This window comes from Denticeps clupeoides, chromosome 1 (genome assembly GCF_900700375.1).
Source record: "Denticeps clupeoides chromosome 1, fDenClu1.1, whole genome shotgun sequence".
Lineage (NCBI taxonomy): Eukaryota > Metazoa > Chordata > Actinopteri > Clupeiformes > Denticipitidae > Denticeps > Denticeps clupeoides.
The window spans coordinates 24411499-24435124 of NC_041707.1; the positions used below are offsets into that span (position 1 = coordinate 24411499).

The 23626-nt window shown below is 40.7% G+C and overlaps 2 protein-coding genes across 3 annotated transcripts; both read right to left on the reverse strand.

Annotated features, from left to right (window-relative positions):
- Window positions 1-936: 936 nt before the first annotated feature.
- Window positions 937-11095, reverse strand: sepsecs (Sep (O-phosphoserine) tRNA:Sec (selenocysteine) tRNA synthase). Its single transcript, XM_028981309.1, has 11 exons — window positions 10843-11095; window positions 10611-10765; window positions 10359-10477; window positions 9942-10100; window positions 9530-9683; window positions 7485-7587; window positions 7225-7354; window positions 3142-3233; window positions 2188-2281; window positions 1904-1991; window positions 937-1457 (listed from the first exon to the last, which is right to left on the reverse strand). Exons 1-11 carry the CDS (start codon window positions 10954-10956, stop codon window positions 1208-1210), a joined length of 1458 nt encoding a protein of 485 aa, XP_028837142.1. The 5' UTR covers window positions 10957-11095; the 3' UTR covers window positions 937-1207.
- A 712-nt stretch (window positions 11096-11807) lies between these two features.
- aco1 (aconitase 1, soluble) lies at window positions 11808-23166 on the reverse strand. 2 transcript variants are annotated; one of them, XM_028989917.1, is made up of 21 exons: window positions 22889-23166; window positions 20970-21106; window positions 20395-20563; window positions 19888-20025; window positions 18733-18802; window positions 18437-18620; window positions 17782-17921; window positions 17430-17601; window positions 17228-17328; window positions 17004-17120; window positions 16516-16675; window positions 16299-16434; window positions 15757-15841; window positions 15508-15664; window positions 15317-15441; window positions 15110-15214; window positions 14816-14958; window positions 14500-14647; window positions 14080-14202; window positions 12989-13174; window positions 11808-12645 (listed from the first exon to the last, which is right to left on the reverse strand). In XM_028989917.1, exons 2-21 carry the CDS (start codon window positions 21064-21066, stop codon window positions 12529-12531), a joined length of 2673 nt encoding a protein of 890 aa, XP_028845750.1. In that variant the 5' UTR covers window positions 21067-21106; window positions 22889-23166; the 3' UTR covers window positions 11808-12528. The 2 variants fall into 2 exon arrangements, with proteins under 2 accessions (XP_028845750.1, XP_028845761.1); XM_028989928.1 differs by having other exon boundaries at window positions 22877-23166.
- Window positions 23167-23626: the final 460 nt, after the last annotated feature.

The window sequence follows — 23626 nt, forward strand, 5'->3', positions numbered from 1 at the left end:
AATGTTCCAATAAACTGGATATGCAGTGGACATACAAGCAATCAAGTCTAATATATCTAGTGAAAATACATTTAGATACATTTATAGGATCTTAAAACCATCCAGCCTTTCCTTCAGAACATTTCAGAACAGAATGTAGCTCAGGTTCCCGAGGGAGGAGAATAAAGTCTGATTGGACATCCATAAGCTGTAATTACATTGCTGGTCAGTCCCGTTGGCCTCAAGAACAAAAGAAGACTATTCTCAATTCCATTAAGTATCCTAACCCATTTAAATTTCTCTTCGCTCTGACCTCTGTGCTGTGGTGTGCAACTCTAATGTGCTATATGTGCTTAGCTCTGACTAATGCAATACAGATCCATTGCAGGGATAATGGACCAAAAGAATAGAAGGGCCAGGGAGAAAGAAGTGTTTCTGTGGCTATTGTGCTATGCATTGTAAACACATTTCCAGATGAAATTGAAAGGCCACAATAATGTCTTGAGTCAAAAGGAATTAAGTGAAGCCTTCAATAGACATGATCTCGTTAAAAGTCACGTGCTGCAATAGATGTAACGTTAGCTCTGCCATGGTACAACACCATGCTGGCTAGAAGCTTTTTTAACAAGCACAGAAAAATAAGGAAAAAAAACTTTACTTATCCTGAGGGAAATTCTTTTTAAATGAAGGGATACCTTTTTACCATTGACCCTTAACCTGAGGTCAACAACAGTAACAGTAATCATGGATTACATAGAGCGTTTATTTATTTATTTTTAACATTTAGCCATGCCATTTCAAAAAGAATATCATGATTCCCTGCTTCAAAACCACGTGCCCTCAAATACAGTGTTAGATTGCTTTATTTTGTTCATCTCAAAAAGTTTTTCATTTCAAGAGGACTCTTTGGTTTTCAAGAAAAAAAAAAAAAAAAAAAAAAAAAAAAAAAAAGACAGTTTGGTAGAGTAACTACATTTTAAAAACAAAATGATTTGTCCTATGCCTGATTTACAGTTGAGTGCTTTATAGTCAGAGTGCTGCATTATGTGGTAAGCATTGTAAATAGTCCTTTAACTCAGTCCACCACAGTGCTAACCCCACAGGATAATAATTACAGTTCCTTAATCAAAACATATTTGCAAAACGTTTTATCTGTTCCCGCTCTTCTCTGTTATTTACTTCTTCCAAACAAATGTCTATCCAGCATCTGCTGTCAGCAGTGTTAGCTTCAAGCTGCACTTTGTTCCTCCAGGCCTGTGAGGGGGGCTGGATCTGTAACATGTTCAGAGTCACCGGTCTCTCTCCTCAGGCTCTTCAGGCACTTGTCAAGTCTTTTGATGCAGAGAGCCACATCATCACAGGTGATTCCAATGGCCGATGCAGCATTCAGGTATGGGTATGGGTAAGACTCAGAGTGGGACATGAAGCCTCGGAATGTGTGCCCACTGATGGTTTGCTCCACACCCATTTGGACCACTCTGTTTTAAAACAAATATGTATGTTACATAGTAATCCATCTAAGATTCTGAATCTATATCCAAGCATTGGTTTCAGTTCTCCCAGGTGTGATGCAAATAGTGACTGTAGCTGAAAGAATAAGGATTCTAGAGACTATCTATCTTCAGTCCACAGCAGCCTCTGCACCATAACATTAAAACCAAATCCCAGGGTTCACTCATTTCATGTCCATAACTGTCTCTGGGCAAACAAGGATATTCTGGGTCTGCAAAAAACTCATTATCTGGGATTTTATTATAGGTAAATCTCTTGCTAGATTTTGGTCAAATAAATCAAATGGGAAAAACATGCTAGCATCTTGAACATTAATAAAAAAGTTAAATTAGATTTTAAAATAAATAAAGCCACATTTATCCAGATAACCCCAGGTGGTAGGAATATCAGGAGGTAGTGGAGGAAATCTCACCTGGCTCCAGATACCTGTCGGGTGAAGAGCATAGAGCCCAGCTGGGTAATGGCACCACCGTGAGTCTGCAGGCTGCTCAGAGACATGGCTGTCAATACAAAAGAGTGCAGAAGAGTAAACCAAACCTGACGCTGTAAAAGCTGAAAACCAGCATCATTTACTTTCATAAACGATCAAAATCCACAGAATTTTATTTTATAAAAAATTGTTTATGAAAGTAAATGATCCTCACTAACTAATCCTATTTTTAATGAGGAATGTGTTTGTGGAGCTGCGTTTCTTACCCAGTGATATGGGGTTGTGTGGGGTGTGTAGCAGCCTCTCGCCATACTGCTGGGCTAACGCCGACAGCTCCTGGGACAGGTGGCAGAACAGCTCCTGCGGGCCAGATAAAAAATAAAAAAAAATCATAGTTAAAAATAGCATCCACCCACTCCCACCCAGTCTTATTTTAGCTGCACAGATGGATTTACTGCTGATCAAGCAATATAAGCACCCCTTGTTTTTCCACCTCCCCTCTCTACTCTCTTGTATAAGTGTCTCTTGCTCCATCTCTCTCTATCTGTTCCACATTTACAAGATCATAGTTGGATGGCGAGACATTTGCTTCCTTGTTCAGGATTGAACGGTAGATTAAGATTCGCCCAGAACTGCTGATTATGCACATGCCTGACATAGGAAGGCCATAAAATTCTGAGAGATTTTCTGTCCAGAACTGAAACATCATGGTGTGGGATGTTGGGAAATCAATAGGTGCTACTCAGTGAATGAATGTCGCAGTATGAAAAGTGATAAAATCAAGTCCACTTTACATGTATCAGGGAACACAAAAATGCAGAGTGGAGACAAAAGTTAATGCTGAAATAATGTAATTTATGTATACATAAATCACTGGTTGTTTGCTAAGACAGCAGAAAAAAAAACTGCATCAAACGCAACCACAAAAATAAACAACCCATGTAAAGTACAGTAATTACATAAGTCATCTGCCTAAATAACACAGTTGAAAAGTCAGGCGAATTGAGTCAGATGAGAATCTGTCTTGAATAATGCTCACACACACATTGGTTCTAGGAAAAGGAACTGAAAGACCTTTCTGTGTTTTCATAAATGAGAGACCCTTTTAGACCCTTCCTCCTTCACATTGTCGATTTTTCTCTAAATAGTAGGAGCACTGGTACATTTGGCAGCAACTGAGTGTGTGTATGTATGCAGGTGTGTAGGTTTGTGCTTTTAACCTTTCGTTCCGACAGCAGTTTCCTGTAGCCACTGGCCCCAAGCGTGAGTAAGGTGATCAGGACATCCAAAGAAGGGGATGCAGATGCTCGACCTGGGAGAAGAGTTTAGAGAAAACCCTTTAGGAGTTCCACCCGACAAGAATAAAATGTTACGGTCTATAAACATATCCAACAACTCTGATGGTGATGGCAACCCATACTAAGTGCAGATGTACACTGCTGAGTGTCTCCCCACTACTGAAATTAAAAGGGCAGTCATGACACCTACTAACACATTAACAGTGTTGCTGTTTACGTCTGTATATTTTTACTCCCCTCTAAATAGTTGCAAAATTTCAGACACTGTAATCCTTAGATCCTTGTTTCTTAAACTATGGTACACATACTGGAGCACTGGTGGTACCAAAATATCACTCATCATTGTTTTAATATTCACAGCTGAATGTGTTTTTAAATTGAGTGTAATTACTAATAATATCATTGGAGTACAATTAATATCAGTATTGATACTTCATACTTCAGTATTTGACATTTAGTATTGATAAAACTGCCTCTGGTGTGATCTTGGTGGTCTCGCAGGTAAGCAAACAGACCCATAATTAGAAAGTTGCTGGTTTGGTTCCCTGAACCTCCAAGGTGCCACTGAGCAACGCACAGTCCCCACACACTGCTCCCTGGGCGTCTGCCATGGCTGCTCACTGCTCTCCAAGGGTGATGGGTTGAGTTAAAAGGACACATTTCGTTGTGTGCAATGTGTGCTGTGCTGCAGTGTTTCACAATGACAATCACTACACTTCACTTCAAGTGTTAATGCTCTTTTGAGTCCACAGACATACAGACAATGCAGTATTTCTTATACATGCATTTAAATTGGTTTTAAACACTATTAATTATTTAAATTTGGATAATTACCATTAATAATTTAAAATTGGATAAGTGGTGATGCCATATAAGGATAGGGTTACTGCATTCAGCTGGACCTGCTGAGTCAGTAACCCAGGAAGGCTGACCCATGCAATGTTAAAGCAAGATGTGCTCAAGTCTTAGGCATTAAGCAATGAGCTGCCCATAGTTTTCTGATCACAATTTTGGACTTCTTAGCAGATCTGGGGAAAGATTTGGCACCCTTAACCACTGATTAACCACCTTAACCACATCACCATTTGTGATGTTCTAGACAAGCCAGCAACCGTAAACTCTGGGAGAGCATTTTTTTCCCCTGTTACCATGTTGGTCAGCTGGTGTCCATTACGGTGTCAAAAACTTGGTCAAAATGTGTTCAGTTCAAATATATTACATTAAATTATATCTTAATGGTTCTGCTTTCATTTTTTGATTTGGGTCTAGGATTGGCTTTGGAATATCTTGGAACAGGCTAAATAAGTTGGTAATGAAAAGTTAAGTCAACGGTTCACTTGAATGGTTGTTAACAGGTTAAAAATTATATATTTATAATGGGACTGAATTTGAATCTACAAACAGTTTATCAATATAGTTTTATAAAAAATTAATAGTGCAAAATACTGGCCTTTGACAAGATGTTTCAGATAATCTCAACATTTAGGAAACCATTAGGACCCATCCACAATCACCCATTAAGGCTCACTGAGCAGCAAGCAGTGTCATCAGTTCATGTCAAGCCTTTTCTCTGCAAGATAAATTAGGGTGCAGACACAAGTTGTAAAAGACTCTGAAGGACTAGAGTGAATCAATACCACAGCAGCTCATTCTGAATTCACACTGCATTACTGCAGGAAAAGTGTTGGTGGGGGTTTGAGACCCAAAGGGATAGATAGTGTGCGAAAGGGAGTATGTGAAAGAGAAACATGTAGAGATGAGAGAATAATTACTTTCAAGCCTCAACCACAAAGGTGGGTGGAAGGAAAAGCTTCAGAGAGTTTGTATAGATATAGAGGGCATATAGAAGGAGTTACAAAGACTGCAAAGTCGTAAGCTATTTCTTTAGAATACCAAAGATTGGCTGCAATGCTACAGTGATAATCAAGTGAGTTATGTATCTATTATTTTTGATAATATCATATCAAATCATATTCAGACAGAAATAAATTTTTTATGTTAACGTTAGGAAGCACCAGTACATACCAGGGCAAGGTAATTTTGTGTATATGACCCATGGAGTGGCCTCCATGACTATTAACAGAGGGCACATTACAGGAAAGCACATGGTTCATTTCAGTTCGGTCAACTATATTGAATATCAGTATCTCAAAACAGGGTTTCTGCAGGTTTAAGGAAGACAAATTTTTAAGACCCCTACCCTTCAGGGTAGTCAAATACATTTGTCCAATGGCCAAAGTTTTTATTGTATTTTATCTTAATATATAAATATGAATATATTATTATACTTACCATGTGATGCATGGTACACAGAAAACTAGTCTCACAAATATTTCAACGCATCAAAACTGTGCAGCACTTCAATTAACTAATGATTATGCAATACCAATATATGCAGCTAAAATGATCAAGATAGTGTGATTCATGGGACATGATGCACAGGTCAACAATGTCATCATTGTCGTCTTCCTCCGCTTATCTGGGTCTGGGTCGCGTGGACAACATCCAAAGTAGGGAATCCCTACTCCCCAGCCACCTCCACCAGCTCCTCTGAGAGGACCCCTAGGGGTTTCCAGACCAGATTGAAGATATACTTTCTCCAGCGTGTCCTGGGTCGACCCATGGGGCCTCCTGCCGGCAGGACATGCCCGAAACACCTCCCCAGGGTGTCCAGGAGGCATCCTGACCAGAAAGCTCATTACCCAAAGCTCATGACCATAGGTGAGAATTGGGACGTAAATCAAGAGCCTTGCTTCCCTCAGCTCCCTCTTCACCACGTCAGATCGTTTCAGCGTCTGCCCCAATCGCCTGTCGATCTCCTGCTCCCTCCTTCCCTCACTCGTGAACAAGACCCAGAGATACTTAAAAACGGGGACCACCACCCGTCTTCCACTCCACTGGAACTGCCCCGTTGTCCACGCAATGTTGCAGAGATGAGTCAACAACGAAAGCCCTACAACATCCATAGCCATGAGATACCCAGAACGTTTCTAGTAAATCTTTACATCACAGCAAATGTTTCCCAATACTACAGCTTAATAAAAATAAATGAAGTTAAAAGTGAAAGTGAAGTGATTTTGATACACTGCAGCACAGCACATGGTGTACACAACGAAATGTGTCCTCTGCTTTTAAACCATCAACCTTAGTGAGCAGTGGGCAGCCATGACAGGCGCCCGGGGAGCAGTGTGTGGGGACAGTGCTTTGCTCAGTGGCATCTCAGTGGCATCTTACCCGCTAGGTCACCACTGCCCCAAAATAAAATCAATAAGGTTTTTTTTGAAAAACATTGTGCCCTTTTAAGAAAGATGTACTACATACAGTAGTATATAGGAACTGCTGGATATAAATGGGACATTTTAGATACAAATTTGTTGTTGCATTTTTAACTACAAGTTCTCCATCGCCAAACTCTATTTCCATTCCTACCTGGTCGTTGTGACGTCACACATGCTACCTGTAAAATGTGAGACTGTGCACATTATCAATATATTATGTCACATGATCAGACACCTTGATTGTGCAGCACTGCAGATTTCTAAATCATTTGATTTAGAAAAAAATAAATGTAGAAATGTTATTTTCTCTCCTCCCTATTCCTGATTCCAATAATATTAGATAATATTTTATGCAACACCAATATATTTTAATATTAGGAGAACACGTCTGTTGGTGAGTATTTTTTAAGACAAATAAGTATGAATTAAAGTATTACCAGTCATTTTAAAGATTTTTAAGGCCTTAATTTTCAAAAATACAATTTAAGACTTAAGGATCTGCAGATACCCTGTCAAAGGTAACTTGCAGATCAAGATAGATATACCGATGTCTTATGCCCTTTGTAAAGTCAACTGTTTAGACAAATCTCTAATTAATCAACATCTACATCATTATATACTTAGCAGGTTATTTATATTTTATATTAAGCAAATAATTAAATCAGCAAACAATTATGCACAATCACAAATCCTCCAGGCAGTCTACAGGGACAGCCAGGCTACTCACCTGGATACATTTTGCTGATCTCCTCAACAAAGTCCTCATCAAAACCAGCTATTATTGCTCCACCCACAGGAACCATAAAGTTTTTGTCCAAACTTTGAACAAAAGCATCTATTCTCCCTACTCGAGCACCCTAGAAATAAAGCAGTGCATGGGAAAACATACCATAGTGAGTTTGGAACAAGACTGTCAAAAAAAAAAAAAAAAAAAACTAATATATATATATATATATATAGAGTTTTTTTAATCTGCGGCTGATGTACCTGCTGAATAAGATGCATGCATTTTGATGACTGAATTCCATAAGCATTGTTGACCACATGGGGGATGTTATGCTTCGCACAAATAACAGCTAACTCCTCCAGCCTGGGAAAAACACAGGGAACAGCCTGTTAAGACAAAAAAGCTAGAAAGAATTACTACAAATATCACTTCTTTACCATTTATTTAATCATTCAGAAGAATTCTGCAGTATGAGATTGGTTTTGTTTATGCAAGCATGTTGCTTTGATCAAATGATTAAATGGAGCATATAATATACTACACTCATCAGGGCTTGTGAAGGGCGGGGCCTGCCTCTGATTGTCTGTGGTCCAGATATTCCTGTGCGTTTGAAAGTGCACATGCTGCAGACAGAGAGGTGAGTAGCCGGGACCGGTCAGATAGACAGAGTGGGTGTAGCCACAGCTTAGAGCTTTAATCAGCTCCACACCTCAAACTTTACTTTCATTGCCTGTGCAACAAAAATTATCATCACAAGCTTAGCTCTGTTTCACCGACTCAGCATCCATTTTTGTGCTGAAATGATAGAAATTAAGCTCTGAAAAATCACAATAAATCTATAAAACACATTACATGCAGCGATAAATGTACTGGCCCAGTGTCCCCTCAGCAACAGGAAGTAGCAAACAGATCAAACTTGCACATTCATTTTAGATTTTCTTTTTATTAAATTTATCTTGTTTTACTTTCAGCTCAGTGAAGCACTTTAAGCACCAACACATTTTCAGTAAGTTGCCTGTCTTGTAGAACTGTGCTTCAAGTAATGAACCAGAATGTTAGTTAATCATTTAATATTGCAATATTGCCTATTTACAGTGATAAAAAGTGAACCTGTAAAACTGCAGTGTTAAATGAGATGCATTTGAAAATTTGATGCGCAAATGAAACAGGGCCCTATTTTCATCCATGCAGAAGATGCTATTACTATGATCTCGAGATCATAATGATCAAATGAGCTTGTGTATTCAGATCTCAGTTTAAATGAGTTAGCATGGATTAAAGCAAAAAAGAAATTGTGGTTAAAAATAATTGAAACATTCACTGCAGGCTCAAAAACTAGTAGTGGTTTAATCCCACCACATAATGCATTTTATAACTGTACCTCATTATTTCAGTTAACAAAGTAGGTTTATAGGTATCATATGATATTTCTAAACTGCCAACAACAAGCAACATTCACTGTCAAAACACAAATGGCATACCTACACCATACAATATTTTTCACCTTCCTCGCGGTAGGGTTGAATTAATTCACTATAATCAACTTCTAATTACTGATATAATCAACCTCTCAACTGCTGTGTCTTCAGTGGCATGCGGAAGGACACTGCTTCACAGCTGGCCGCATCACTTGCCACTTACTCACTCACTCTACAGATGCACATCCAATAGGGGCAGTGGTGGCCTGGCGGTTAAGGAAGCGGCACCATAATCAGAAGCCAAGGTGCAAGCAAAGCACCGTCCCCACACACTGCTCCCCGGGCGCTCACCAAGGGTGATGGGTTAAAAGCAGAGGACACAGAGAACACTGTTGTGTGTCACAATGACAATCACTTCACTTTCAATAGAAAACAATTGGATTCAGAGTCCAGCACCACACTTTGTCCGCTCAGTTGGCAATCATAAAACTTTAACCGATAAATTTGTATGGAGTGGTAAAGCATTGAAATGAATTCAGTGCAAGATTGCAGCTATATACATTTACATTTATGGCATTTATCAGACACCCTTATCCAGAGCGACTTACAATCAGTAGTTATAGGGACAGTCCCCCTGGAGCAACTTAGGGTTAAGTGTCTTGCTCAGGGACACAATGGTAGTAAGCGGGATTTGAACCTGGGTCTTCTGGTTCATAGGCGAGTGTGTTACCACCCGGGCTTGCAGTAAATGCCCATCAGCGCCTACTATGTGATAAATGCAATGTGATGTGATTAACCCAACTCTGGAATATTAGCATACAATATGTTGGACAGATTGCTTGAATTTTGGTTAAATTTGCCAGTATTAACAACACAAGTCAGGCTACCTGTCCGGGATACGAGGGGCAAAGCAGGATGTAGTGGAGTGGAGACACAGGATATTTTCTGCTCCCAACTCGTCTATCTTCCTCTGCACAGCCTCAAGGTTGGTCCTCAACTCATCTCCTTCAAGAACGTTCTCGATTACCACAGGTTCAAAGCCTGATGATCACAAGAAATCCAGCACATGTGTTGAAGATATAATTAGAACTAATTAAAGATGTGAAAAATAACTAAATAAATAGGGGGCATAAAACAAGCTAGTCAATATATTAAAAAAAAATCAGATACAGGAATAGGACAATATAGGAATCTTGCTTTCTGTGCAGAAGCCCATAAGTGCTGTAAGATAAATACGCAGGGTCTGATGCAGGGTTCTCCCTAAAGACCCCAGTTTAGGACAGACAAGCAGTTTCTCACCAGCAGTGACCATGGATTTGAAGCAGGACTTCTGGTCAATTCGGGGCCAGATAATGTAGCGGGCCCCTGGCCTCCGGTGCCTGAGCGTTAGGAAGCAGAGAGTCAGACTCATGCCTGTCGCCATGGGAACCACGAAACAAGAGGCCGCACTCCGCACACCTGCACACGACATAAAAAAACAAAGCAAGCCAATATGTACACATAACCGCGTATGTAAATGGCATGACATCTATAAAGTAGATTAAATAGGGTAACATTTCTGAAACATTACAGTTTTATAGACTTTTGCTTCCTAAAAACCCTAAAACGCCTGTTCGACAGATGAGGACGGCCTTGAACTTTGTACCAGCTAATGTTTAACTGTACTGGAAGACAAGATAACTTCATGCTTTGTGGACAGCGTTGAGGTCAACACACCAGCTAGTTTTAAAATGTCCAACACCACAGAGTTGGTGAGCTTGTTAAGGAGACTGGAGCCAGCAGCCTTCGGCTGAATCGCAGCAATATCTCCTGATCGGCCAATGCCATGGATCAACCTGCAGAAAACCAAATTTCACAAATGAATTTAACGAGAAAAGTGTCCATGTTCATTATCTTAACACTCACTAGAGTCCTTGGCTTGATATTTACAACCGGCAATTGCACCAGGTACAACACACAGCCACAAACCTATAATGTCTTTTAGCCACCAGGCTGGAGGCAACCCTCCCTTCCCTCTCTCCAACGCCACAGTTTCCCAAGAAATTGTTGCTGTCCATGACAGCCAGCTCGTTCAGGAACAGCTCTATGGTGGCCTCGCTCCATCCCTCCTCTGGACATTTCCCCTTACCAGGGAAAACACACACACATTAGATCTCCCACAAGGCTACTGACATGTCGAGAGCCAAAATGTGCATGGTACCTGCTCCAGCAGAACTCTGATCAGCTGCTCATGACCCCGTCGTGCCTGCGAGCCCTGGCGAACGTAAGAGGACGACACAATCTTCTCACTTAGGCAGAAGTTTTCGCCGTTCATCCCTGTATCTATTTACAACGCTTCTCTCCCTTTAGTATCAGTTGCTGCTAACGCATGTGCTTTCTTACGTGAGAAACATTCCCGACATGAGCAGCTCATAAAACGCGCTGTCACGCATGTGAACGAGCTTCCCGTTCTTCTGCTTGCGCAACAACCGTAGCGGCTTTTTAATAATTGGGCGCATTATCGCCCCCTACTGGGATGGCGTATAAAGGCAAAGATACAGGAGTCTGGTTAGTATGAGTGACTTTGATCTTTTTTTTTGCAAATACTGGTTGATTCTAGACGACCAGTACAATGCCTATTTAAACAGACTAGCCTGTCCTGTTGCAGGTGCACGCACCACACCTTCCACATGCAAATCAAAGCCAGGCGTAGATATTTTCAACCTCTATACGTAGTTGCTGCATTTTTTATTACGAGATATTTATTATCCCATACTATTTATTTTTCTTAAAGACTCTGGTTTCCCTTCACAATTCCATAGTGCCCCAGTTTTCAGGACTGCAAGCAGTATTTGGTAATATTAATCCTTGAACATGAAGACCAAGTACTAAAGGTATTCCTCTTGGCATCAAAACTCATTGTTCCAGACAAAATTCCTCACTTTTTCCTGATTTTGTACTATGGATCATCTGAATCCCTTCCCAGTCCCTTTTCACAAATATCCTTTTTGTACATAAACATTTTAATCTAACAATGTTATTCTCCCAAGGACGAAATCTCACCATCCCAGAACGACATTACTGTGTGGTATTCATTTCTTTTGGCGGTTCTTTGGCACAATTAGACAAAAAGGGAATTAGATGCATTTGTTGCATTTATTTCAGTAACCAGATACACAACTGGAATGATTGAAATATTTTTTTTATAGGTAACAGTCCTCACTGCACCCATGTTACAGTAAAACAGGCAGGTATTGGAATGGAACCATCTCACTGTTTATCCTTGGAATCAATTAAGGCACTTGAAACAACATATTTTCAGCAACATACAGGAATGCAAAAAGTGAACTAAGAATTTGCATTTAAGGATTGCATACAATTTGTGAGAATTCTGCCACAGCAGCGATGATCAGGGTGGCCAAATGAAATAATCTTCTGGGTAAACAGAACACAGGAATTACAGTAAAATATAAACTAATCTGCAAGTATTATTAACCATATTAGTCTAGAGACTATAGTATTATATCCGATGATATCTGGAATATTAACAGGTTATCATGCCATTTCTGGTACACGTTCTGAACATGGCGTTCTGACGTCCAGAAAGGTCAACAGTTATTTGAGAGACTCCACTCACTTGAACAGATTACAATCGTTTTCAAAAGCAAGGACAGACTGAATTCTGAGGTAGGAATTAAGCAGCCCATGGGTCTGCTACAGTGAAAAAGAAAACAAATTTGGTACATTATGCAAATGAACTCAGTAAATTATGCTAATAGCCATAGCTGTTTATGTCTTCATAATTGAAAAAAATGAAACGGTTTTTACAAGACAGTTGACTACAGATACATCTTGAATTTGGTCCATGGATCTTCTGGCTTGAGGGATGGACGGATGCCACTTCCATCTACTTCTCAGACATTTTTCGAATCATGTAATTCAGGATGCCACCATGCTGGAAGTAGGTTAACTCCACATCAGTGTCAAACCTCATCCTCACATTGAAGGTCTTCCCAGTGTCCAGCTGAAAGTAAACACATGAAGAAAAAAAAAGTCTACATATGTTTCAGGCAGCCTTGATAGTCAATGCAAATGACGAATTTCAGTGAAGGAGAGGTTGGAAAGGACAAGTCAAGCCCAACTGAACAAAAGATCTAAGAAAATACAACAGATTTGATCTGTTATCTATCTGATACCGTTCATGAAATCACATTCCACATCAAAGCATTTCTTACATTTTATAACACAAAGGAAACTTAATGTATGTTATGGAATTTCCTTGTTGATACACAGTCACAGTACCATACAATGATCATGGTTTTTGAATAATTCCCTTCTTTTACTTGGTTCATTCATCAACAACATACCTTAATTTCCACTGTCATTCTGGGTGTGATCTTTTCAGGGATGACTACAGTGTAACGTTCACGACCTGTGAGACCAAGGCTGTCTGATGTGTCACCGGGCAGATACTCCAGTGGGATCACCCCCATGCCCACCAAGTTACTGCGGTGGATTCGCTCATAGCTCTCAGCCAGGACTGCTTTTATGCCCTATGGAAACAGAAAACCACATTGCTTCTCAAACTGTAATGCTTACCACAACTGGTACTCTGGATTCCTCTAATGGTACAACCAGAACTTTTATTAATATTCACTTCTGCTGTGTGTTTAAATGTAGTGTAGTTATTAATCTTACTATACTCAATGCAGTACAGTTAATATTCTGATAGGCTAGTCACAAAACTGAAATTTCAACCTCAATACTGATGGTATCGATATATACTCGATAATATTTTTGATATAATGGCGTAGCAGTGGTTGGTTATTCTTAACTTACTTCAATAGTATTGCTTGACAGTGGCAAATAAAATATTAATATTACAACAAATGTATTCCAATCTTAAAACTCAATTCAATGATTTGCTAAATTTGTTGTGCTGCTTGGTTTGGTAGTGACAACTTTGAAGCACTTCTTGCGAATGGTCCAGATCATTTGGTTTTCCCCGTTCACCTGGTTGATATCCAAGATACTTTGTGACAGTGCTCTTGCTTTTTACATTTTCTAGCAAGTTTGGTGCTGCAGAATTATGTCATGTAAACAGTGGGTCCTCCAGGTACCCGGGGGGAGGGGCTGCCTGCTGCAATGCCTGTTAAAGTCTGCTGGCGATTTCAGTGAACTGGTAGATGCAAAACTGAAATTTAAGTATTGATACAGGTGCTAATTTATATCGATATAACCATTATGACGTGCTGTGTTAGCAGTATGGACAGTTGATGACAGTCAAAATTCATAACTCATTATTTCATGTGTATGCCATTGTTAAATGGTGGTAAGCAAAACATTTTCTTGAATTTTTAAAGTGCTTCCTTCAAGCACAGACACAATACCCCAGTCAGAACCATGACATACACGTACGGTTTAAGAAGGAGGGAAACAGGTAGAAAGTGCCACTCACCAAAAGGAAGGGCCCTTTAGCTGCCCAGTCTCTGGAGCTGCCTGATCCATACTCCTTACCAGCCAACACCAGCAGAGGGTGACCATCCTTCTGGTACTTCTCTGCAGCATCAGACACATCCATCTGCACACATTACACACACACACACACACACCATTGGCTACTTCGATGCATCCCAAAGTGGAGGGCAAAAATATGCTACAAGAAACACATTATGCAGGTCACTAATGTTGTATGCTGTATGAATTTGGACAAGTCTACTGGACAAGTGTATGAAGATTTCAGTATGCACCTTAATATTATGCTATGTACATTTGTTTAGATGGGCTGAAAAGGTGGAAAATGTTTTATCAAAGATTAAACAAACTGAGAAATTTTTCTTGTCTTTTATGAGAGCTGTGCTGTGGCGTGGTGGCGCACCGTCTCTCCAGTGGGCAGGTGGATTGTGCTTGGGGCCTGCTTCCCCAAAAACTTATTGAGGAGTCGGATATTGGCAAAGGTCCCACGGGCCATGACTGCGTCGTTGCCTCTCCTTGAGCCATACGAGTTGAAATCACGTGGAGTCAACCTGAGGAAGATGAAAGTGTAGTGAGGGCTTCCTAGTGTAAGACTAAATGTGTTAGTGTCTATGTCTATTGTGGGTCTTTATAATAATAATGATCACAGCTTTCAGTGTCATTTCCACATTAGTTGTACTTGTACTGCATGATGGTTGTGTGATGCTTTTTATTCTCACCCCCGGCTGGTCAGGTATCGCGCTGCAGGGCTATTCCGAGCAATGTTCCCGGCAGGAGAGATATGGTCGGTGGTGACAGAGTCACCCAGATTCAATAGCACATATGCGTCTTTTATGGACTGGGGTGGCTTAAGATCTCTCGTCTGTGGAATCCAGGTCAAAATAATAGAATCAAAATCAGAAAAGTGTATTCATCCCGAAGGAAACTGCTTGTAAATTTCTAATAACTTAAATTATACCAACGATGGCTATAACGTATTCATACACAAGAGGAACTTTTAGAAAATTGCATACCAATCCTTCAAAAAATGGAGGAGACTTGATATAAGTTGACTTGGGGTCCCAAGTGTAAAGCTTATCTGAAGGGGACTTGAGGGAATTCCAGCGCTCATTCACATTCTGCAAAAAGACGTTCAAGACAACAAGTATTAGTGCCAGATGGATTTTAATGTGCTTATACAAACAGGCCACAACAGCAGTTACAGTTGCTACCTAACTTACCTCAATCTTTGCATAGACCTCTTTGAACATGGCAGGGATTACAAACTGTCTCTCCACATTCTGGATCTCCTCTCGTGTGGGCCAGATGTCTCGAAGATAAACCTCCTTACCCTGGGGGTTTATTGCTGGTTAAAAAAAAAAAAAGTCAATTTGTATTACTGTTAAAATTCCCTATTTCCCCAGTGACTCACCAATGGGCTCATTCTCAAAGTCTATCCTGACAGATCCAGCAATGGCATAAGCGATGACCAGTGGTGGTGATGCTAAGTAGTTGGCTCGGGTGTTGGGATGAACTCGGCCCTCAAAGTTCCTGTTGCCTGACAGAACTCCAGCAGCCACCAAGTCACCCTGGTGAGTTTAAATTAGTCAACCGAGTGTTGCTCTAACCAAACTCTGGTACTAATTACTGCTATAGTGGCGATACATTTGCCAGGCAGTACCTGAGTGATGGCCTCAACCACTGGTTCTGGAAGTGGACCACTGTTGCCAATGCAGGTCATGCAACCATAACCAACCACCTCAAACCTATTTGGATCAGAAGGGAAACAATGCAGATTATCTAGTTGCTGAACTTACTAATTTGTTTAATTGAATGTATTTTTAAGCAATAACCCATGAGAGGGAGCATGATATGGAAGCATGTGTGCTGTGGCCATAACTGCATTACTGTAATATCGCTGTTGACCCTTAAATATATTTTCAAGGTTGTAGTGACAAAAAGCAAGTTTTATCAATCTATGACTGGGGTGAACAATATGTAGTGTAAAGCAGCAAGTCATGAGATCCTGCACTGACAAAAAATGCAAATATTATTGAAATGTAATTTATAAAGATTATGAGAACCAAAACACAACCTCAAACAAAACATAACCAAGTAGGGCCAACCAGACAGTTTAGAAGTGAAACTGACTCATCGTTATTGTACTGTGTGTGGTTTGTGGAGATGGATAACTATATACAGTAACTATATACATTCATTTACCCAAGCTGAGAGAGGTAATCCATTACTCCACTCTCCTTCAGGTAGTATGTGACCACCCCACTGCCAGGGGACAGACTGGTTTTAATGTAGGGTTTCACAGAGAGACCATGCTTTACAGCATTCTTTGCAAGGAGGCCTATGGGGGGGGAGAAAAATATGCATTGGTGTATATAATTCAGTCCTATGCAGCACTACAAGGCATGCTGTTAAAACATACCTGCCCCCAGCATGACAGAGGGGTTGCTGGTGTTGGTGCAGCTAGTGATGGCAGCAATGACCACAGAACCATGAGAAAGGGAGTAGTCCTCCCCATTGTACTGAAATGGCACAGAGATAGCATGGCGCTCTGGGAGTACCTGGAAGCCCTTGAAACCTTGCTAAAAATAAAAAAAAGCCCACACAACAGATCAAAATGAGTCAATATTATCACATCTGTGCTCTGAGTCAGAACACTATGATTAAGCTACATGACCCAATTATGTGAAGTGATTGTCATTGTGATACACTGCAGCACAGCACACACTGCATTTAACCAATCACCCTTAGCCATGAAAGGTGCCTTGGAAGTACCTTGCTTAAGAGACCTCAGTAGGCCCTTGGCAATTCGGGATTCAAATCCGAAACCTTCCTATTATGAGACCGGTTCCTTACCCAATAAGCCACCACTGTCCTAATAACATATATTATCGACCATTACTTCTGTACCTTTGTTCCCAAGCAAGTCTCAAAGTCCTTCTTCATGTCTGCAATGGGCACACGGTCCTGGGGTCTCTTAGGTCCACTGCAGCAAGGCACCACAGTGCAGAGGTTCAGCTCCACTACCTGCTCAGCAAAAACAGTTACACTCACTCATTCACTTTAAGAATCATTATATAGAAAAAATATATAAATAGTTACTTTGAACTTGTCAGCAACTATCCTCTACATACCTGAGTGAATTCAGGGTCTTGGGACGGATCGCTGAAATTTCTGTACATACCTACTGCCCTCAGATATTGAGATATATAACAGAGCTTCTCAGGATCTCTTCCTAAACACCAGATACACACACATTACTAAAGGTCATTTTAGAAACAAAAGGTCTCAGTAATTTGTATTAAATTGATCAGAGAATAGTCCCTTCTCACCCACCTGTTTGCTCAAGATATTGCACACTGACGTCATCCACAGGGAAGAAGGCGGCCGTTGCACCATATTCTGGGCACATGTTGGCAATGGTGGCACGATCAGCAATTGAAAGCTGCGCCACACCTGGACCAAAGAACTCTACAAACTTTCCAACCACACCAACCTGGCGCAGGTGCTACACGGAGGGAGAGGAGGCAATCAACACTAAAGTCAAAAGGTATCAACATGACCCATTAACCTAAATAATTTGGCACATTCTGTATCTAAAGTTACCCTCCAATTAAGCACTCAAAGGTAATGATGTAAAGATAATGACAAACAATTTAATAAATCGGCTTGAATACTGGGGACATACCTTGGTGACGGTAAGAACAATATCAGTGGACGTAATGAACTTGTTTGGTGTGCCCTGGAGTTTGTAACCAATAACCTCTGGGAGCACCATGCTAATTGGCTGGCCTAACATGACTGCTTCTGCCTCAATTCCACCCACTCCTGCACACAAAGTTGAAGAAAGACAGAGGAGGAGGGAAGCAGGATTGGTTTGATGTTTTTTCCAGTGAAATTTAATTCAACATCAATTTGAGTGACTTTTAAGAGGAAATTTGGGAACTATTACATGAATGTACTTCAACCAATTTCAAACAAATCTCAACTGAGATGTACGGATACCAATTTCATGTGCAGAACAGCTAAAGGTCATGATTAAGGCCCCATTTTTGCTGGCAAATTATATTTTAACATGTTTACAATCTACAGTCAATCAACACTATTAATTATACAGAAATTAATTAGGCTCACTATATACACTTGGTAAAGTATCCATTATTTCAAATAAAAGTTTGTTTACAATAAAAGACTATAAGATACTGCAAGATATTATTGAAATCAGTGACTTACAGACAGAACTAAAGCAAAAAGTAGCACAAAACAGCAATTTCCAAGTCCACTGACGGGTAAACTAGGATTAAGGTGATCACTGACTACAAGAGCCCAGAAGCAGGACATACCCCAGCCCAATACTCCCAATCCATCTATCATGGTGGTGTGGGAGTCAGTCCCCACCAGACTGTCTGGGTAGTAAAAACCATCCTGGTCAAACACTACCCGGGCCAGATACTCCAGGTTGACTTGATGAACAATCCCAGAGCCTGGAGGAATGATTCGCATGTTCCGGAATGCTTTGGAACCCCACTGTGGGAGAGAAATGGCATTACAATAAGTTTTTTTAGAGGGGAAGGATTCTGAGGTTCTATTCACATTCTATTAGATATTACAAAAAGAATTTTGTAGAATGTCATAATACCTTTAAAAACTCAAATCTTTCTCTGTTTCTCTCAAACTCCAGGTCTTGGTTTTTCTGGAGGCTGTCAGTCCTGTAAGTAACACACAAATTAATTTCATATTCATCTGTTGTTTTTAGGGATGCAACCCACACATCTAACCCCACTTCAAATGCTGTGTTGGAATCCAGCTACACATGCTTAACTTAGTTTATTTCATGTATCTTTTGTATTTATTGTTTATTATAATGATGTAGTCATAAAATTACATTTTATTTGCAGATTTCATCATAGTGAAACAAATTGTTTCCAGTGTTTACATAAATAAAGTCCAGTGCATCATTACAACCCTAGTTCATGTACATACTGTTACAAAAAATGTGGCACACACAAGCTTTCAGCTGATTGCACACATTTTAACTGCAATCTGCAATTATCATGTCTGTGCACACAAATGTTGCACAAATGTCAAGTTTCAGGATTGGCTGAACTACTGTGGCCATGCAGCCTGCAGGTGGTCATGTGTTTTGAGACTCTTCCAGACTGGTATCACCTTGCTATAGTGCTAAGGTCAGGGTGGGAGTGTTGAAATCCGGCATCCTATTGGTCCCCAAGGCCACCTACCAGCAACCCACCATTCAGAACATATTATTAATCATCAAGTCTGGTGAAATACAGCCTGAATTACTGTATTTTGAGCATGTGCCCTCTAAAATAACTTATTTACAGTCCTCTCACAAAGCAGTGAGCAGTGACCGGCAGTGAAATATGAGTTATGGTTGAACTTTAAACTAAACACTAAACATCAGAAAACAGCTTTGCAGATCAGACATCGTTTTAATATTTTCTTAAAGGTCATGTGACTGGAAACAAAAAGAGGAAACTAATCTCATGTATCTTGTCCATGAGAGTGAGTGTGTGTGTGTGTGTGTGTGTGTGCGTAAGAAATGAGGGCTTACACTACTCAGCAGGCACCATGAGTTCAACAAGAACATTTCATTCCCATGCCTCGCCTTCCCATCTTTAAAAGACTTTAAAAGTAACCTTGCCAGTTTCAGCTACAAGTATCTCTAATTTCCAATAAGTAAGACATTTACTATGAAGTAGGAGTATTATGACATATTTAACACAGCACAAGAATAAAATAAGCTCCCAATATCCCCTAAGCTTTGACTTACTTCCTGTTAAAGTCCACTTGGATGGAATGGTCAATGACGAGGTCAGCAGGACAAATGGGGTTGATCTTCTCCGGGTCGCCACCGAGCTGCTTCACTGCATCACGCATGGCCGCAAAATCCACCACAGCAGGTACACCGCTGTCACAGAAACAGACCACCACAGACCATGACACTTCATTCAAGACACGCAAGAGACATGCAATAAACCGATGATTAAATAAAACTGTAAATGGATGTGGCCTTGAGACTTTAAAGTCAGGTGTATTCTGATGTTAGATGACAGGAAATAAGATTATTACTCTTCTTTTTCTGTACTATTTGTTGAGGTCTAAATATTTGGTACCACTAACCCTTGCTGGGATGCCTCTTATTAAATGGCAGCCTGAGACATGCCATTACTAATGCATTTAGCAGACTAAATTCACACAGTAATTCACACATGCCTCTTCATTTCTGCTAAATTATCACCATCATTCATGTCAGGCACATCCCACAGCCCTAACTCACGTGAAGTCCTGAAGAATAACACGAGCTGGCCGGAAGGGTACCTCCACCGTCTCAGTCTGGGTCTTTTTCCAGTTCAAGATGCTTTCCACATCTCCTTTCTTCACCAGGAACTCATCACAGTTCCTCACTGCAGACTCCAGCAACACACGTATGGAGAATGGCAGTCTGTCTACAGGGAAAAAAAAAAAAAAAAAAAAAAAAAGTGTGTTCTTCTTGATCAAATACATTTCAACACTCCTCTAAGTAGTATTATATTTTTAGGGTTACACTGATTTCACAATTGACAGTCAGACAAGTAAAGCAAGACAGTAAATACAGTCTATAAAATTGCCAGCCAAATTTTACACAGCAGTATTTGCGCTATTTTTTACTTTACACTTTTATTATTCATTTCACTAGTTTAGTGCTGTCTGTCTCATTGTTGTCTACATGCATTTGTTAAAAGTTGCACTGCCTGTGTCCCTGTTTGTATGTTATGTAGCCCAGTTTATCTGTGTTGCACACAGCATGTGAAGTTTGCTGTTTACATTCCGTCCAGAACATGAAACGTCTTCAAAGATGAACTTAGCTCTTACCATATCTGGGATCTCCAAGCTTGGAGAGGTTGAAGAATTTGTGATCAGGCCTCTGTGGGTCCAGAGGCTCCACAATGTGTGCGAAAGGGTTGCTCATGACTGAAGATGCTCTGCTGTATCCACTTGCTTGGAGTTATCTGCAAGAAGTCATGCAAGTCCACAAACATTTAAAACACACACTCTCAGAAAAGATACAAAATGGCATAAAACAAAATCAGTTGCATAAAAATGTAATTAACATTTTGTTTCAAAGCGCTCAACTAGTGGACCATCGCAGTACAGTCTGCTGGACACGCTGCACCCCTATTTAACACCAAAGACTTGAGTCGCAGCCAGGAGCCTGGTTTGTCGATGTGTCACAACTGGGATCACACCATCTGAGATAATGTGGCCACCACCCCTGCATGGGAGGGTGTGGCAACAAAATGATGTCTTATCAACCCCTGCAGCAGAGATAAGTTTATGCAAGGATTCAAGTCCCAAAAATTGCTTTAGAACATATTGTGTCTCGGGGGGGTGAAATAGAACCATGAAAACCAGGGGTGGTCTCGCTGCAGAGTGGCGTTATTGAACGGATTTTGCTCCTCCAAGCAGTTATGAATACCAGCCCTAATTTTACAGAGATTAAAAAAAAGTCTTTAACAGGTTCCTCAAAATTTCAATTCAAGGGGACACCCTTCCCTCCAGGAAGGCCGACTATGCATTAGCTCTCTGCAAACAATGTTAACTTTGAGAGAAGTGAACACATTGGCCACATGAGGTGATGGGTCTAGAAGGGGTGTGGCTGCGGAAGCAGGTAAACCCCATCTTTCTGAAGTGCACACGTTCATCTTTGGGTTGGTTGGTCCAGCAGATGGGAGGGTTTCATGTATCTACAAGTTCTGTTTATTTTGCAGGACCTACTACATTTGGCTCACCACCTTTCCGACCCAAGTCCACAGGGTGACGACCAGTGACTTCGCCAAACCAGTCAGTCTAACCCTCTGCATGAAAGCAGGGTGTTGATGTCCATGTTAATATGTAACTTGCAGAGAGTGTCAACCTCCTGAAAAAAGTGGCTGGAATACTCTGCTCTCTTGGTGGTGGACACGTGGCTGTAATTTATGGTAGGGGTTGTGAAGGTGTACCACAATTCCTTTTCTGATGTTCCATCACTTTTATATTAAATGCATTTTAAAAAATGGTGTAGAATTTCCACCCACCAACCTCCCAAATCCAGCCTAACAACTTCATATTGTCCAAGACAGAAGCAAACAAGGAGGTTCCTTACAGCAATTCTTGTTGGAAAGTCAATAACTGCGAAATCTTACGAAGTCAGAAGACTTCAAGGTCAGATTTGGGGGAAACCGCAGCAGACGTACACAATTTACACAGCTTTAGAAGATTTTATATATCGACATGAACGAAAGCAAATCCCATCAGAGCTTCTAATCCGACGGTGAAAGCTAAAAAAAATTCTATAAAAATGAAGTAAAAATGAAAGATTAATCGGCGAGCGCGTTCCTCGGTTTACTGCAGAACGGGCTAAAGGGCGAGTCAGCGGCTTGCGAAACTGGACTAAACTGTGATTTGCGATGCGGAAATGCACCGAAGAACGTTTGTTTTACAAGCATTTTCCCATTAAAGTAATGCGTGCGGAAACGACGCTTGAGGCACCATTCACAATTATTGCATCTTTCCCCCAGAACGTATAATTGCAAATGTCCTCCCGACTGGAGAAACGTCAGCTCGGCCTCCTGGACGTGCGACCTTCTTCTGCTCTGCTGGAACCCCCCAGCCGACCAGTTCACGTCGGGGGGCACGATTTCTGCAAATGAACGGTCGGAGCGCGTCTTTGTGTGTGTGTGTGTGTGTGTGTGTGTGTGTGTGTGTGTGTGTGTGTGTGTGTGTGTGTGTGTGGAACAGACCTCAACACTCACCAAACGCCGCTCCTGCCCAGGACTGGACGCAGGTCATGTACTCATCCGCAGCTAGCCTGTAGTAGGTCAGGTTGCGTTATACTTACGTTACGCTTACGTTACGTTACGTTATGGAGCGAGTGAGTTCTTGAGAGGCATTAAATGCAACCTTCGACATGCAGCCTACAAACCACAGTTTTTCGTGAATCTTCTCGGCCAGCTTGTTCAGTCTGTGCGCATTGAACGGAGAGAAACACTTAGAACCTGTTCTGTCCCCTCCCCCCATGTCCCAACTACTACCGTCATTACGGTAATGATTCAGCGTTAATAACAGGGGGCGCTCCCGGTATTTAAAGACACTAAGGGCATTTTATTTTTGTATTTTTATAATAAAAAACACTTACATTCTACTGAGGGACACCTTTTTCAGAGGTACATCTTCAGAATCAGAATACCACGAAGTCACAGGTTCAAACTCCACTTACTACCATTGTGTCCCAGAGAAAGATATTTAACCCTGAGATGCTCCAGATTGTCCCTGTAACTACTCAGTGTAAGTCGCTCTGGATAAGGGCATCAGCTTAAATGCCATTAATGTAATTTATGGATAGACTTATGATCACTATATGCACCATTAAATATATGTTTGTTATCCTTTTTCATACAAACGTAACACTTGTGTATTCTCTGGCATTTAAGAAAATGCTTTAGCTTTATTTAAATTATAATTCATTCATTAAATCATTTAAATGTAACAAA